The 16,215-nt window shown below is 51.8% G+C and overlaps 2 protein-coding genes across 3 annotated transcripts in view; one reads left to right on the top strand and one right to left on the bottom strand.

Annotated features, from left to right (window-relative positions):
• Positions 1 to 11,713, top strand: part of dennd11 (DENN domain containing 11) — a 28,782-nt gene extending 17,069 nt beyond the window's left edge. Inside the window, exons 2-9 of the mRNA XM_031898537.1 lie at positions 1,680 to 1,779; positions 3,134 to 3,292; positions 4,991 to 5,138; positions 5,287 to 5,425; positions 5,630 to 5,761; positions 6,327 to 6,477; positions 7,280 to 7,348; positions 9,678 to 11,713. Of these exons, the coding sequence (XP_031754397.1) occupies positions 1,680 to 1,779; positions 3,134 to 3,292; positions 4,991 to 5,138; positions 5,287 to 5,425; positions 5,630 to 5,761; positions 6,327 to 6,477; positions 7,280 to 7,348; positions 9,678 to 9,873 (1,094 nt within the window). The 3' untranslated portion in view covers positions 9,874 to 11,713. The remainder of the gene's footprint in view (positions 1 to 1,679; positions 1,780 to 3,133; positions 3,293 to 4,990; positions 5,139 to 5,286; positions 5,426 to 5,629; positions 5,762 to 6,326; positions 6,478 to 7,279; positions 7,349 to 9,677) is intronic.
• A 128-nt stretch (positions 11,714 to 11,841) lies between these two features.
• agk (acylglycerol kinase) overlaps positions 11,842 to 16,215 on the bottom strand; it is a 29,832-nt gene continuing 25,458 nt past the window's right edge. For both annotated transcript variants that reach the window (XM_031897499.1, NM_001097311.1), the window contains 3 exon segments: positions 15,727 to 15,797; positions 15,538 to 15,622; positions 11,842 to 12,292 (listed from right to left, as the gene is read on the bottom strand). In XM_031897499.1, the coding sequence (XP_031753359.1) occupies positions 12,143 to 12,292; positions 15,538 to 15,622; positions 15,727 to 15,797 (306 nt within the window). In that variant the 3' untranslated portion in view covers positions 11,842 to 12,142.

Below are 16,215 nucleotides of genomic sequence, written 5' to 3'. Positions count from 1 at the left end.
ATATACAGAGAAGGAATGTTCTGGGCACACAATAAGCTGTACCCCATACTGTACTGTCTAAGGGAACACTATGGCACCTCCTACCCATATGTATAAATACAAATATACAGAGAAGGAATGTTCTGGGCACACAATAAGCTGTACCCCCATACTGTACTGTCTAAGGGAAACACTAGGCACCTCCTACCCATATGTATATATCAAATATACAGAGAAGGAATGTTCTGGGCACACAATAAGCTGTACCCCATACTGTACTGTCTAGGGAAACACTATGGCACCCCCTACCCATATGTATAAATACAAATATACAGAGAGGGAATGTTCTGGGCACACAATAAGCTGTACCCCCATACTGTACTGTCTAAGGGAAACACTATGGCACCCCTACCCATATGTATAAATACAAATATACAGAGAAGGAATGTTCTGGGCACACAATAAGCTGTACCCCCATACTGTACTGTCTAAGGGAAACACTATGGCACCCCCTACCCATATGTATAAATACAAATATACAGAGAAGGAATGTTCTGGGCACACAACAAGCTGTACCCCCATACTGTACTGTCTAAGGGAAACACTATGGCACCCCCTACCCATATGTATAAATACAATATACAGGAAGGAATGTTCTGGGCACACAATAAGCTGTACCCCCCTACTGTACTGTCTAAGGAAACACTATGGCACCCCCTACCCATATGTATAAATACAAATATACAGAGAAGGAATGTTCTGGGCACACAATAAGCTGTACCCCCATACTGTACTGTCTAAGGGAAACACTATGGCACCCTACCCATATGTATAAATACAAATATACAGAGAAGGAATGTTCTGGGCACACAATAAGCTGTACCCCCATACTGTACTGTCTAAGGGAAACACTATGGCACCTCCTACCCATATGTATAAATACAAATATACAGAGAAGGAATGTTCTGGGCACACAATAAGCTGTATCCCCATACTGTACTGTCTAAGGGAAACACTATGGCACCTCCTACCCATATGTATAAATACAAATATACAGAGAAGGAATGTTCTGGGCACACAATAAGCTGTACCCCCATACTGTACTGTCTAAGGGAAACACTATGGCCCCCCTACCCATATGTATAAATACAAATATACAGAGAAGGAATGTTCTGGGCACACAATAAGCTGTACCCCCATACTGTACTGTCTAAGGGAAACACTATGGCACCCCCTACCCATACGTATAAATACAAATATACAGAGAAGGAATGTTCTGGGCACACAATAAGCTGTACCCCCATACTGTACTGTCTAAGGGAAACATTATGGCACCCCCTACCCATATGTATAAATACAAATATACAGAGAAGGAATGTTCTGGGCACACAATAAGCTGTACCCCCATACTGTACTGTCTAAGGGAAACACTATGGCACCTCCTACCCATATAAGACTAAAATCCTAGGGTGTATGGGCGGCCTAAGAGATCAGTTTGGTAGCCGCCTCCCCCCGGTGGCCGTGTGACATGTCAAGTGACAGAGGGATAATGGACTCGCTGATCTGTATCTTCATCCAGTGGATCAAAGGGGAAGTTAAATGTCAATGGAGATTAAAGAGAATATGACCAGGGGGAGGGGCTGCTTGTGTATTGGGATCCAGTTCTTCATGTCTAACCAGCTGTTCCCTTATTCCCCCAGGAAACATTGTAGAATGGTGTCGGCCCCACGACATAGACCTGGAAGGGGTGGAGTTCAAGTCAATGGCCAGTGGCTCTCACCGTGTCCAATCTGATTTCATGTGAGTGCGGAGAAATATTGTAGTGATAATTATTGGCTGTTCCTGCTGAATTGTGCTTAGTACAGGGGAATCCCTATGTGCCATAGTTTTATGGTATCTCTCTGTACAGGCTATGAGCAAACTTAGGGGGCTGTTCCTGCTGAATTGTGCTTAGTACAGGGGAATCCCTATGTGCCATAGTTTTATGGTATCTCTCTGTACAGGCTATGAGCAAACTTAGGGGGCTGTTCCTGCTGAATTGTGCTTAGTACGGGGGAATCCCTATGTGCCATAGTTTTATGGTATCTCTCTGTACAGGCTATGAGCAAACTTAGGGGGCTGTTCCTGCTGAATTGTGCTTAGTACAGGGGAATCCCTATGTGCCATAGTTTTATGGTATCTCTCTGTACAGGCTATGAGCAAACTTAGGGGGCTGTTCCTGCTGAATTGTGCTTAGTACAGGGGAATCCCTATGTGCCATAGTTTTATGGTATCTCTCTGTACAGGCTATGGGCAAACTTAGGGGGCTGTTCCTGCTGAATTGTGCTTAGTACAGGGGAATCCCTATGTGCCATAGTTTTATGGTATCTCTCTGTACAGGCTATGAGCAAACTTAGGGGGCTGTTCCTGCTGAATTGGGCTTAGTACAGGGGAATCCCTATGTGCCATAGTTTTATGGTATCTCTCTGTACAGGCTATGGGCAAACTTAGGGGGCTGTTCCTGCTGAATTGTGCTTAGTACAGGGGAATCCCTATGTGCCATAGTTTTATGGTATCTCTCTGTACAGGCTATGGGCAAACTTAGGGGGCTGTTCCTGCTGAACTGTGCTTAGTACAGGGGAATAACTATACTAAGCAAGCATTAATTCCAGTGACAAATTAATAATGGAAAACAAAATTAAAAAAGGAATATTTTCCCTTTTTGGGCGCTTTTACCCCATTTAGAATAGTAAATCCCGTTTCTGGAATGTTTCGTGGTGGTTTCATTACTGAGAGATTTATATAAACACTTGGGCACGTTACCCAGAATCCCCCTCTCCCAGACCGTATCTCTAGTCATCGCGGGTTTATTAATTTTGTGCCTTATCCCATAAAATATTCTTCCCTGAGAAGCAAAAGCTATTCAGTTGCATTGTCAGTGCAGGACAATTAAAGGGGATATAAAGCCAAATATAAGCAGTTTCCTTGGCTGTTTGTTCTCTCTGCTGCTGGTTCTGACTCGTGACTCAATGTAGCAGAAGCCAACAGATCTGAAGGAGAAGTGACAGTTACTTGGAATGACATGTTCCTACAGTGTTGGGTTTAGTTCCCCTTTAGCTCACACTGGTTTTGCCAGAATATGAGTTTAACCCCCTCCTTTCCAACCCGTCTATAGATACTTCCGCAAAGGGGGCTTCTTCGGACTCGCCTGCTTCGCCAACATGCCAGTCGAGAGTGAGTTGGAGCGGGGGGCCCGCATGAAGTCCGTGGGGATCCTGTCCCCCTCCTACACCCTCCTCTACCGCTACATGCACTTCCTGGAGAACCAAGTGCGGTGAGTTCAGCTCTTGGGGGGCTTCATGGTGAATCGGGGGGCGGGTATTGAGATTTGGGTGGAGCAGGGGTTGTAGGGAGTCATGAGGGTTTTGCAGGAAGGGGGTGGGGTTTCATAACTCAGGGGTGGGGTTTTATGATAAGTCAAGGGGCGGGTATTAAGATTTGGGTGGAGCAGGGGTTGTAGGGAGTCGTGAGGGATTTTTTGGGGAAAGGGGTGGGGTTTCAGTCAGGGGGCGGGTATTAAGATTTGGGTGGAGCAGAGGCTGTAGGGAGTCATGAGGGCTTTCGGGGAAAGGGGGTGGGGTTTCATAAGTCAGGGGGTGGATAATAACATTTGGGTGGAGCAGAGGTTATAGAGAGTCAAAGGTTTTGGGGGAAGGGGGGTGGGGTTTCATAAGTTGGGGCGGGTATTGAGATTTGGGAGGAGCAGAGGCTGTAAGGACCCATGAGGGTTTTGGGGGAAGGGGGTGGGGTTTCATGATAGGTCAGGGGGCGGGTATTGAGATTTGGGTGGAGGAGAGGTTATAGGGAGTCATGAGGGTTTGGGGGAAGGGGATGGGGTGCTGCAAGGGATTTTGGGGGAGAATGTGAGTAAGAAAGGGTTAGAGGCCTTTGTACAGGAGAGGGATTTAGAGTTGGGGTGCTGGGGATTGCAGGGTTTTTTTGGGGTGCTGTGGAGCAAAGACATTTTGAGGGGATATGGGGCAGAGGGTTCTGGTGATGGGGACAAGAAAGGGCTTTAGGGGTGGGGGGTAGATTTAGGGGTGCTGGAGCATGGATAGATGTAGGGGTAGGGGGTTTAATGGGGCTTTAGGGGTGGGGGGTAGATTTAGGGGTGCTGGAGCATGGATAGATGTAGGGGTAGGGGGTTTAGTGGGGCTTTGGGGGTGGGGGGTAGATTTAGGGGTGCTGGAGCATGGATAGATGTAGGGGTAGGGGGTTTAAAGGGGCTTTAGGGGTGGGGGGTAGATTTAGGGGTGCTGGAGCATGGATAGATGTAGGGGTAGGGGGTTTAAAGGGGCTTTAGGGGTGGGGGGTAGATTTAGGGGTGCTGGAGCATGGATAGATGTAGGGGTAGGGGGTTTAATGGGGCTTTAGGGGTGGGGGGTAGATTTAGGGGTGCTGGAGCATGGATAGATGTAGGGGTAGGGGGTTTAAAGGGGCTTTAGGGGTGGGGGGTAGATTTAGGGGTGCTGGAGCATGGATAGATGTAGGGGGTTTAGTGGGGCTTTGGGGGTGGGGGGTAGATTTAGGGGTGCTGGAGCATGGATAGATGTAGGGGTAGGGGGTTTAATGGGGCTTTAGGGGTGGGGGATAGATTTAGGGGTGCTGGAGCATGGATAGATGTAGGGGTAGGGGGTGTAATGGGGCTTTAGGGGTGGGGGGTAGATTTTGGGGTGCTGGAGCATGGATAGATGTAGGGGTAGGGGGTTTAATGGGGATTTAAGGGTGGGGGCGCAGGAGAGAGGAATGTGGCAGTAATTGGGGTGCTGGTAAGGGTTGAGGGGGCTATTGGGGGGTGAGGATTTAAAGAGACGGTGAGGGGTTTTGGGCAAGGGAAGTACATGCGGGGGAAGGGCCGGGGTGCTGGGTAACGGGATGTGGCAGGGAAGGGGTTACTGCTTGTGACCCTTATTAACCCTGTGGGTGCCATAGCGAGGGCGACTGTGACCCCAAGTTCTGTCTCGCCCCCCAGGCACCAGCTGGAGCTCCCCGGCCACTACACCCCGTTAGAGGCTTTCTACGAAGACAAGAAGGGGGTCCTGCCCGTGGCCCCCCAAACCTGCCAGCCCACCTCCCATTGGCTGCCTTCTGTACACAAGCACCTGTACCCCGAGATGAAGGTCAGAGATATTCCCTTTATACCCCCTGTGTTTGTTGAACTACATCTCCCTGCATGGATCCCTATGTATATGCACGTACCCCTCGTGCCAGGGTGTATTTATGGGGGGGCAGTTGAATTTAATGGCCTTTGATTTGCCTCGTATCCAGATCACCCACCCCGCCGGCTGCATGTCCCAGTTCATCAAGTTCTTCGGGGAGCAGATCTTCGTCCTGTGGAAGTTCGCGCTGCTGCGGAAGCGCATCCTCATATTCTCCCCCCCGCCCGTCGGAGTCGTCTGCTATCGAGGTGAATAGGGGCTCCTAATGGGGCAGGAAGTGGTGGGGGGGCAATTGGAGGTTACACCATGTGCCATAGGCCAAACAATTGACTTTTAACTTCCCCTTTAATGTTTCCTTCTTCCCACTACAGTATTATAATACCCATGTGTTCTGCCCCTATTGCCCATTAACCACCTGCCTGCCTGATCCCTGTTTCTGATTGGCTCTGCAGTGTATTGCTGTTGCTGCCTGGCCAATGTCACCCTCCCCGGAATCGGAGCGACAGCCCCGGAGTCCAAACCTTTCTTCTACGTCAGTGTGGCCGATATCCAGACTCTCGATGCAGAAGGTTCCTACGTGGCCTGTGAGTATCTCCTGCTCTTTCCTCTTTGTATTGTGGCCCTAAACCCCCATAATCCACTTGTGATCCCTGTACTAAGCACAATTCAGCAGGAACAGCCAGTACAGAGAGATACCATAAAACTATGGCACATAGGGATTCCCCTGTACTAAGCACAATTCAGCAGGAACAGCCCCCTAAGTTTGCCCATAGCCTGTACAGAGAGATACCATAAAACTATGGCACATAGGGATTCCCCTGTACTAAGCACAATTCAGCAGGAACAGCCCCCTAAGTTTGCCCATAGCCTGTACAGAGAGATACCATAAAACTATGGCACATAGGGATTCCCCTGTACTAAGCACAATTCAGCAGGAACAGCCCCCTAAGTTTGCCCATAGCCTGTACAGAGAGATACCATAAAACTATGGCACATAGGGATTCCCCTGTACTAAGCACAATTCAGCAGGAACAGCCTCTGTACTGCCCCAACCTACAGAAGTAATAAAATAAAATTGAATATACAGTAGACACTTTTTAATGGCCGGTTTGTAACCTTTCCCCTTTCTTTTGGGTGATGTTCCCGCAGGCACCACTGAAAAGATCTTCGAGCAGAAGCAGGATCTCTATGATGTGTATGTGGACAACCAAAATGTGAAAACCCACCGAGAGCACCTACAGCCGCTGTTGCGGGTCAACAGCTCAGATAAAGAGAAGTACCGGCGACTCAATGACCAGAGGTGAGAGCTGAATCTTCCATTCTGACTCCTTATTCAGCTTCTTGTGTGCCCAGAACATTCCTTCTCTGTATATTTGTATTTATACATATGGGTAGGGGGTGCCATAGTGTTTCCCTTAGACAGTACAGTATGGGGGTACAGCTTATTGTGTGCCCAGAACATTCCTTCTCTGTATATTTGTATTTATACATATGGGTAGGGGGTGCCATAGTGTTTCCCTTAGACAGTACAGTATGGGGGTACAGCTTATTGTGTGCCCAGAACATTCCCTCTCTGTATATTTGTATTTATACATATGGGTAGGGGGTGCCATAGTGTTTCCCTTAGACAGTACAGTATGGGGGTACAGCTTATTGTGTGCCCAGAACATTCCTTCTCTGTATATTTGTATTTATACATATGGGTAGGAGGTGCCATACTGTTTCCCTTAGACAGTACAGTATGGGGGTACAGCTTATTGTGTGCCCAGAACATTCCCTCTCTGTATATTTGTATTTATACATATGGGTAGGGGGTGCCATAGTGTTTCCCTTAGACAGTACAGTATGGGGGTACAGCTTATTGTGTGCCCAGAACATTCCCTCTCTGTATATTTGTATTTATACATATGGGTAGGGGGTGCCATAGTGTTTCCCTTAGACAGTACAGTATGGGGGTACAGCTTATTGTGTGCCCAGAACATTCCTTCTCTGTATATTTGTATTTATACATATGGGCGGGAGGTGCCATAGTGTTTCCCTGGGGGTACAGCTTACTGTGTGCTATGAAGAGAGAGTTAATATAACATGCTGTTTCCCTACAGGCAGCTCCTGATGTACACCCAGGAAGTGGATGGAGACTGCAATTCCTGTGAAGAGGATTTATTTATTCTGTAAGTGATCTTCCCACACCCTCTGTTCCAATATTTATTAGTACATCCTGCTGTATAATGTGCTGAGCAAACAGTAGCATTAGGTGTCTTCTAGTGAAATTGGCCTCCATTCACTTTAATATACTGTTCCTGCTGAATTGTGCTTAGTACAGGGGAATCCCTATGTGCCATAGTTTTATGGTATCTCTCTGTACAGGCTATGGGCAAACTTAGGGGGCTGTTCCTGCTGAATTATGCTTAGTACAGGGGAATCCCTATGTGCCATAGTTTTATGGTATCTCTCTGTACAGGCTATGAGCAAACTTAGTGGGCTGTTCCTGCTGAATTGTGCTTAGTACAGGGGAATCCCTATGTGCCATAGTTTTATGGTATCTCTCTGTACAGGCTATGGGCAAACTTAGGGGGCTGTTCCTGCTGAATTGTGCTTAGTACAGGGGAATCCCTATGTGTCATAGTTTTATGGTATCTCTCTGTACAGGCTATGGGCAAACTTAGGGGGCTGTTCCTGCTGAATTGTGCTTAGTACAGGGGAATCCCTATGTGCCATAGTTTTATGGTATCTCTCTGTACAGGCTATGGGCAAACTTAGGGGGCTGTTCCTGCTGAATTGTGCTTAGTACAGGGGAATCCCTATGTGCCATAGTTTTATGGTATCTCTCTGTACAGGCTATGGGCAAACTTAGGGGCTGTTCCTGCTGAATTGTGCTTAGTACAGGGGAATCCCTATGTGCCATAGTTTTATGGTATCTCTCTGTACAGGCTATGGGCAAACTTAGGGGGCTGTTCCTGCTGAATTGTGCTTAGTACAGGGAATCCCTATGTGCCATAGTTTTATGGTATCTCTCTGTACAGGCTATGGGCAAACTTAGGGGGCTGTTCCTGCTGAATTGTGCTTAGTACAGGGGAATCCCTATGTGCCATAGTTTTATGGTATCTCTCTGTACAGGCTATGGGCAAACTTAGGGGGCTGTTCCTGCTGAATTGTGCTTAGTACAGGGGAATCCCTATGTGCCATAGTTTTATGGTATCTCTCTGTACAGGCTATGGGCAAACTTAGGGGGCTGTTCCTGCTGAATTATGCTTAGTACAGGGGAATCCCTATGTGCCATAGTTTTATGGTATCTCTCTGTACAGGCTATGAGCAAACTTAGTGGGCTGTTCCTGCTGAATTGTGCATAGTTTTATGGTATCTCTCTGTACAGGCTATGAGCAAACTTAGGGGCTGTTCCTGCTGAATTGTGCTTAGTACAGGGGAATCCCTATGTGCCATAGTTTATGGTATCTCTCTGTACAGGCTATGAGCAAACTTAGGGGGCTGTTCCTGCTGAATTGTGCTTAGTACAGGGGAATCCCTATGTGCCATAGTTTTATGGTATCTCTCTGTACAGGCTATGGGCAAACTTAGGGGGCTGTTCCTGCTGAATTGTGCTTAGTACAGGGGAATCCCTATGTGCCATAGTTTTATGGTATCTCTCTGTACAGGCTATGAGCAAACTTAGGGGGCTGTTCCTGCTGAATTGTGCTTAGTACAGGGGAATCCCTATGTGCCATAGTTTTATGGTATCTCTCTGTACAGGCTATGAGCAAACTTAGGGGCTGTTCCTGCTGAATTGTGCTTAGTACAGGGGAATCCCTATGTGCCATAGTTTTATGGTATCTCTCTGTACAGGCTATGGGCAAACTTAGGGGGCTGTTCCTGCTGAATTGTGCTTAGTACAGGGGAATCCCTATGTGCCATAGTTTTATGGTATCTCTCTGTACAGGCTATGGGCAAACTTAGGGGGCTGTTCCTGCTGAATTGTGCTTAGTACTCTTACATTGGCTAATACAAACGTAACACAGCTGCTGTACAATACCCGTGTGTACTAATAACACGGGAGTCAAAGCAAATATTTGCTGTCGGTGCCCGATATAAAACCAGTGCCAGCCGCGCGGAGCTCAAACAGCAGACGGGCGCGTGGGTGGGTAGCGGCCCCCGCTCAAGCTGTGCCCCAAGCCGGAGTTTCAGAGGGATTGCCAGGGAGCTAGTGTTGCCATTACGGGAGGCTCTTTATGTTCTCAACAATATACTGTGCCTACAGCAGCACCCTGCCCCCCCCCCCCCAAAAAAAAAAATACCCCAAGCCATTAACCCACTGCGCTCCAGTAGGGAAGTAGATAAGTATCCCCTCTGTTTAAAATAATTTGGTTTGTGCCATTTCAGTGGCCCCCTAGTGGCAGACTGAAGTACTGCATCCCTATAGGCTCCACCCACTTAGCCAGCCAGTCACATGGTTTAACATGGTGGCAAAACACATTATTCTCTTCTGGATCCCCCCCCCCCCTGCAGGTTCTTCATGGAACAGAACAACCGGATATTCCAGACTCTGCTAGAAGTGGCCTCGAGCCAGGACAAGACTCTGACGGCTGAACACGCCCGGAGTATGGGGCTCGACCCCCAGGGGGACCGCGGCTTTCTCATGGACCTGCTGGAAGTCTATGGCTTCGACCTGATGCTGGTTATTGACAACCCCTGCTGCCCCTGACTCGCCGGCTCCCCCTAGTGGGATACTACTGACTCACCCCGGGGAGGATCACTCCGACCAAATCTTCCCTGGAACCCTTACAAACCTTACAAAAGATCCCCAGAATAGGGGGGGGGGACAGTTCTCCAGATGTTGCATGACTACAACTCCCAGAATCCCCTGCCAGGAAGCTTGTAGTGGTGCATAAGCTGGAGTGCCAAGGCCTAGGGTGGTCCAATGAGCTGTAGGCGGAATCACATGACCTTATTTGTAGGGCGGAGCTGCTGTCAGGGATTCCTCTCTATATAGGAAGGGGGGGGGGGGGGCTGTATATCTAGATTATTATTAAAATGAGGGGTCCGCTATTTTTGGGAGATGCTATTTTGGATGCAGAGCCGGGGGCGCTGTTTGGTTGCAGCCTATGGATATATGTGCCCCAATCACACTGTGGTTATAAGGGGTACTGCAAGCGATTAACATTGTCTTTTTCCCTATATCATCTCCCAGGAATGACCGGCCATTACAGCATCTCTCTTAGGGCCCGATGTCAGGGAGTCCAGTTGGGGGGACCCCAGAAAGGGGAGGGTCTTGGAGGATTGTGGGCCAGCCCCATTTTCCTTGGGTGACAGGGGGGTCCGGACAAAGCCCCTGCTAACTACGTAGTATGGGTCCCCCCTACTTTCTGATGGCAGCTCCCTGGATAAAACACCCAATCCTATTTAGCCAATTTGAGAATGTGGATTGGCCCAATCAGAAAAGGCTTTAGCCAAACCCATACCGGCGGATGCTCCGCCCCCTGCTAACGGACCAAGGACTGAGACACTGGAACGATAACGACTGAACTGCTGTTAATTTATATGTTTCATTGAAATGCTTTGTGTTGAATGGAGACGAAAGGGTTCCGTGCACTGAGGGTGAAAGGTGATTGGTTGGGGGGGGGGGGGGGGTTGTTTTTGGGGGGGAACGGCGTGTGGAGTATTTATCTGCCTGATACTCATCATCCAATGAGAGTGCTTAGACTGATGCACATGGATTGGTGGGAGGGACCTGGGCCCTCTCCCTTTCTCATTTCCCAGCATCCTCCAGTCATGCACAACAGGAAGTGAGGTGTGCAAAGGGCAAATTGTCTAATGAATGTCTGTTGGTCCAGGTCCAAGGGGCCCCTTGCCTAGGGCCAATTCCTTCTTTTAAGCCCCAGGGTCCCGGTGTTGCTTGACTATGACTCCCAGCATCGTTCAGCTTGTAATCACTGGCTGCGGCATGCTGGGATTTGTAGTTCAGCAACATCTGGGTTAGAAACAAGGGAGCTAATGACCAATAACATCGCCAGTCTGTACTGTGCATTAAAAGTAACTGCCCAATGGGAATACGTTCTATGACTGTTTGAATTCACACTCCTCTCGCAGAGGATGCTGGGAAGTGAAGTCCTGTAGAACCACTGCTCTAATTCCAATGTACATAGGCCTTGTGTGGATACATTATTAACACATATACCATGTCTTCGCTGTGGGGGGTGGGGGGAGGGGGTGATAATATGTATATTTTGCAAGGGGGGGGGGTGTAAAATTAAAGGGGAAGATGTTTACTAAGCTCACGTTTGTACAGGAGAATAACTGGTTGAAAGAAGCTTGGATTAAAGGGTAAGTCATTGATGTTATTCTTAATTCAGTTTTCTTTCATTGTGCACAAGAGACTTTAGGTGGAAGTTGCCCTTTAATCCAAGCTGCCAGTGCCTAACAGGGGTAATAATGGGGTTACAGCAGCACAGGGGGGTATAGAGGAGGAATTGCACCTATTGGGGGGGGGGGGTCTCTGACTGCTCTTTGCTGTGAACAAAATAAAACTGGGTTTATTATCAATTGCACATTGTGGGGTGGAGTCTGCATTTCCCAACAGGCCGAAGTGGGCGTACTTCCCCTTTAATGGGGGGGGGGGGGGGATTTCAAGGGTAAATATTCCCTTAACATGGTCTTCATGAACAGCGAGGAATTGAAGGTAAAAACCACTTACATTTATTCATTATTTTGTCCCAAAACAAACACTGGGGGGCGCTATTGGCTTCTCCCCCCCTGGCTCTGTTTGGACCCACGGTTCCTTGGTTCTGTAGGTTCCGCTCATACTGCCTTTCCAGATAGTAGAACTACAATGTCTCTGTACTGATGGCAGTAGGACGGACAAGCAAGTGGCTTCCCATTGGCAGTGATATTGCCCCTTGGTTCTGGAGCCACACGGGGGCGCTGGTTTCCTGCCGACGGTTCATTGGCTAGTAATGGTTGAGCGATGGGTGGGGCTAGCTTTGGCCAGTAGCCGTCGGGCTCTGCAGCAGCTCCTGTTTCCGTGTGGGGTGGCAGAGAAAGTGCAGCTTGCGGGGCAAGAGGGTCACTTCCACCGACATGGCCTCGTACTCCTCAGAATCTATACTGAAATGCCCCTCGGTTCCCTGAAAGGGGATAGATTTCTATTGATTAGTAACAGGATTACCCATGATCCCCGCTAGGCCAGGAGAGAACACAAGCTCTTCTTCTTTACTGGTGCCCCCACCCCTTTCCCAGTTCTGTCACTGGTGCCCCCACCCCTTTCCCAGTTCTGTCACTGGTGCCCCCACCCCTTTCCCAGTTCTGTCACTGGTGCCCCCACCCCTTTCCCAGTTCTGTCACTGGTGCCCCCACCCCTTTCCCAGTTCTGTCACTGGTGCCCCACCCCTTTCCCAGTTCTGTCACTGGTGCCCCCACCCCTTTCCCAGTTCTGTCACTGGTGCCCCCACCCCTTTCCCAGTTCTGTCACTGGTGCCCCCACCCCTTTCCCAGTTCTGGCACTGGTGCCCCCACCCCTTTCCCAGTTCTGGCACTGGTGCCCCCACCCCTTTCCCAGTTCTGGCACTGGTGCCCCCACCCCTTTCCCAGTTCTGGCACTGGTGCCCCCACCCCTTTCCCAGTTCTGGCACTGGTGCCCCCACCCCTTTCCCAGTTCTGGCACTGGTGCCCCCACCCCTTTCCCAGTTCTGGCACTGGTGCCCCCACCCCTTTCCCAGTTCTGGCACTGGTGCCCCCACCCCTTTCCCAGTTCTGGCACTGGTGCCCCCACCCCTTTCCCAGTTCTGGCACTGGTGCCCCCACCCCTTTCCCAGTTCTGGCACTGGTGCCCCCACCCCTTTCCCAGTTCTGGCACTGGTGCCCCACCCTTTCCCAGTTCTGGTGCCCCCACCCTTCCCAGTTCTGGCACTGTCACTGGTGCCCCCACCCCTTTCCCAGTTCTGGAACTGTCACTGGTGCCCCCACCCCTTTCCCAGTTCTGTCACTGGTGCCCCCAGCCCTTTCCCAGTTCTGTCACTGGTGCCCCCAGCCCTTTCCCAGTTCTGTCACTGGTGCCCCCACCCCTTTCCCAGTTCTGGCAATGTCACTGGTGCCCCCACCCCTTTCCCAGTTCTGTCACTGGTGCCCCCACCCCTTTCCCAGTTCTGGCACTGTCACTGGTGCCCCCGCCCCTTTCCCAGTTCTGGCACTGTCACTGGTGCCCCCGCCCCTTTCCCAGTTCTGGCACTGTCACTGGTGCCCCCGCCCCTTTCCCAATTCTGGCAATGTCACTGGTGCCCCGCCCCTTTCCCAGTTCTGGCACTGTCACTGGTGCCCCCACCCCTTTCCCAGTTCTGGCACTGTCACTGGTGCCCCCACCCCTTTCCCAGTTCTGGAACTGTCACTGGTGCCCCACCCCTTTCCCAGTTCTGCCAATGTTACTGGTGCCCAGCTGGCTCAAATTATGCAGCACAGGCTCGCAGTACTGCAGAGCTGCAAACACAGGTCTCCCCAGAACCAGTTCAATAGTTCTACGTGTCCAGATCATACTGAGTGCTATAGGCCTAACAGAGCACTTGTGCCACCTTCAGGAGGTCAGGGAGAATGGCAGCTTTAATCAAGACGACTACAAGCGGTTTCTCTAGTCAGTGATTCTCAACCTTCCTAATGCCGTGACCCTGTAATACAGTTCCTCATGTTGCGGTGACCCCCCAACCATAATATTATTCCTAAGCCCATCGGAAATATGTGTTTTCCAATGGTCTTAGGCGACCCCCGTGAAAGGATCATTCGACCCCCAAAGGGGTCCCGACCCACAGGTTGAGAACCGCTGCTCTAGGTACTGGGCAAAATGGTGTGTCCCAGTGGGCAAGCTTTATCCGTATAGTACAGGGATCCTGAAACTACGGCCCCCCAAGGTAATTTATCCGTCCTCACCCCTGCCTACTAAGCAAAGAGCTGGAGGGCGGAGCGGGAGGTGCAGAGGGCACAGCAGGGGGGGGTGGAGCAGAGGGCCGGAGGGCACAGCGGGGGGGGGGGGGGGGGAGCAGAGAGCCGGAGGGCACAGCGGGGGGGATGCAGAGAGCCGGAGGGCACAGCGCGGGGGTGGGGCAGAGAGCCGGAGGGCACAGCGGGGGGGGGGGAGCAGAGAGCCGAAGGGCACGGGGGGGGGGGGGCAGAGAGCCGAAGGGCACGGGGGGGGGGGGCAGAGAGCCGGAGGGCACAGCGGGGGGGGGAGCAGAGAGCCGGAGGGCACAGCGGGGGGGGGGAGCAGAGAGCCGAAGGGCACGGGGGGGGGGGGGGGCAGAGAGCCGGAGGGCACAGCGGGGGGGGAGCAGAGAGCCGGAGGGCACAGCGGGGGGGGGGGGGCAGAGAGCCGGAGGGCACAGCGGGGGCGGGGGGGGGGCAGAGAGCCGGAGGGCACAGCGGGGGGGGGGGGGGGCAGAGAGCCGGAGGGCACAGCGGGGGGGGGGGAGCAGAGAGCCGAAGGGCACAGCGGGGGGGGGGGAGGGCCGGAGGGCACAGCGGGGGGGGGGAGCAGAGAGCCGAAGGGCACAGCGGGGGGGGGGAGCAGAGAGCCGAAGGGCACAGCGGGGGGGGGGAGCAGAGAGCCGGAGGGCACAGCGGACGGGGGGGGGGGGCAGAGAGCCGGAGGGCACAGCGGACGGGGGGGGGGCAGAGAGCCGGAGGGCACAGCGGGGGGGGGAGCAGAGAGCCGGAGGGCACAGCGGACGGGGGGGGGCAGAGAGCCGGAGGGCACAGCGGACGGGGGGGGGGGGCAGAGAGCCGGAGGGCACAGCGGGGGGGGGTCAGAGAGCAGGAGGGCACAGCGGGGGGGGGGGGGTGTGGGCAGAGAGCCGGAGGGCACAGCGGGGGGGCAGAGAGCCGGAGGGCACAGCAGGGGGGGGGAGCAGAGAGCCGGAGGGCACAGCGGGGGGGGGGGGAGCAGAGAGCCGGAGGGCACAGCGGGGGGGGGGAGCAGAGAGCCGGAGGGCACAGCGGGGGGGGGGGGGGAGCAGAGAGCCGGAGGGCACAGCGGGGGGGGGGAGCAGAGAGCCGGAGGGCACAGCGGGGAGCGGGGTAACAGCAATCGGGAGGATGCAGCAGGGAGTGGGCCGTAGTTGGATGACTACAGTCCGGCCCCCAACAGTCTAAGGGCCCATGAACTGGCCCCATGTTTAAAAAGTTTGAGGACCCCTGGTGTAGTATAATGGTTATTTACTTCTTACACCCAGGGGACCTGGCAGCTCAACGTCTGCTGAAGCTGGAAGTGGGGCTCAGGGTGCGGGCAGAGGCGGCAGGGAAGCTCGGCCCACTTCTAATGTTGGGCCAAACCCGCGGGTTACAGGCCGGCCCCCCATCACTACCGGCCAATATCGGAATAGTCACTTACCTGGGGGAGGTGCAGGCTACAGCGACTGGCAAGTAGAACCTGGGAGTCCCCGGGGTGCAAGAGAGGGTCGGCCATCTTCTGGGCCCTAGAGGGGAAATTGGTTTTTGGTTAGTAAGTTAGTGTGGGGGGGGGGGGGGGTAAAGGAAGGGGATAACAAGGCAGGGGATAACAAGGCAGGGGGTGACTTACCCTAAATGGATAAATTCCCCTTTACTGATGGTGTCAGGTTCTATACGGATACTCATGGAATCCAACGTGCGCTGGAGACAGAAAAACATCACATTACTTCTCATTTTATTGTTCTATAATCAGTATTAATGTACTATTATATGTCCAGAACATTCTTTATGTTCCATATATATTTGTATTTATACATATGGGTAGGGGGTGCCATAGTGTTTCCCTTAGACAGTACAGTATGGGGGTACAGCTTATTGTGTGCCCAGAACATTCCTTCTCTGTATATTTGTATTTATACATATGGGTAGGGGGTGCCATAGTGTTTCCCTTAGACAGTACAGTATGGGGGTACAGCTTATTGTGTGCCCAGAACATTCCTTCTCTGTATATTTGTATTTATACATATGGGTAGGGGGTGCCATAGTGTTTCCCTTAGACAGTACAGTATGGGGGTACAGCTTATTGTGTGCCCAGAACATTCCTTCTCTGTATATTTGT

Source organism: Xenopus tropicalis, chromosome 3, assembly GCF_000004195.4.
Source record: "Xenopus tropicalis strain Nigerian chromosome 3, UCB_Xtro_10.0, whole genome shotgun sequence".
Classification (NCBI taxonomy): domain Eukaryota; kingdom Metazoa; phylum Chordata; class Amphibia; order Anura; family Pipidae; genus Xenopus; species Xenopus tropicalis.
Note: the sequence above shows the minus strand (reverse complement) of the source record. Positions and strands in the feature narration are given on the sequence as shown.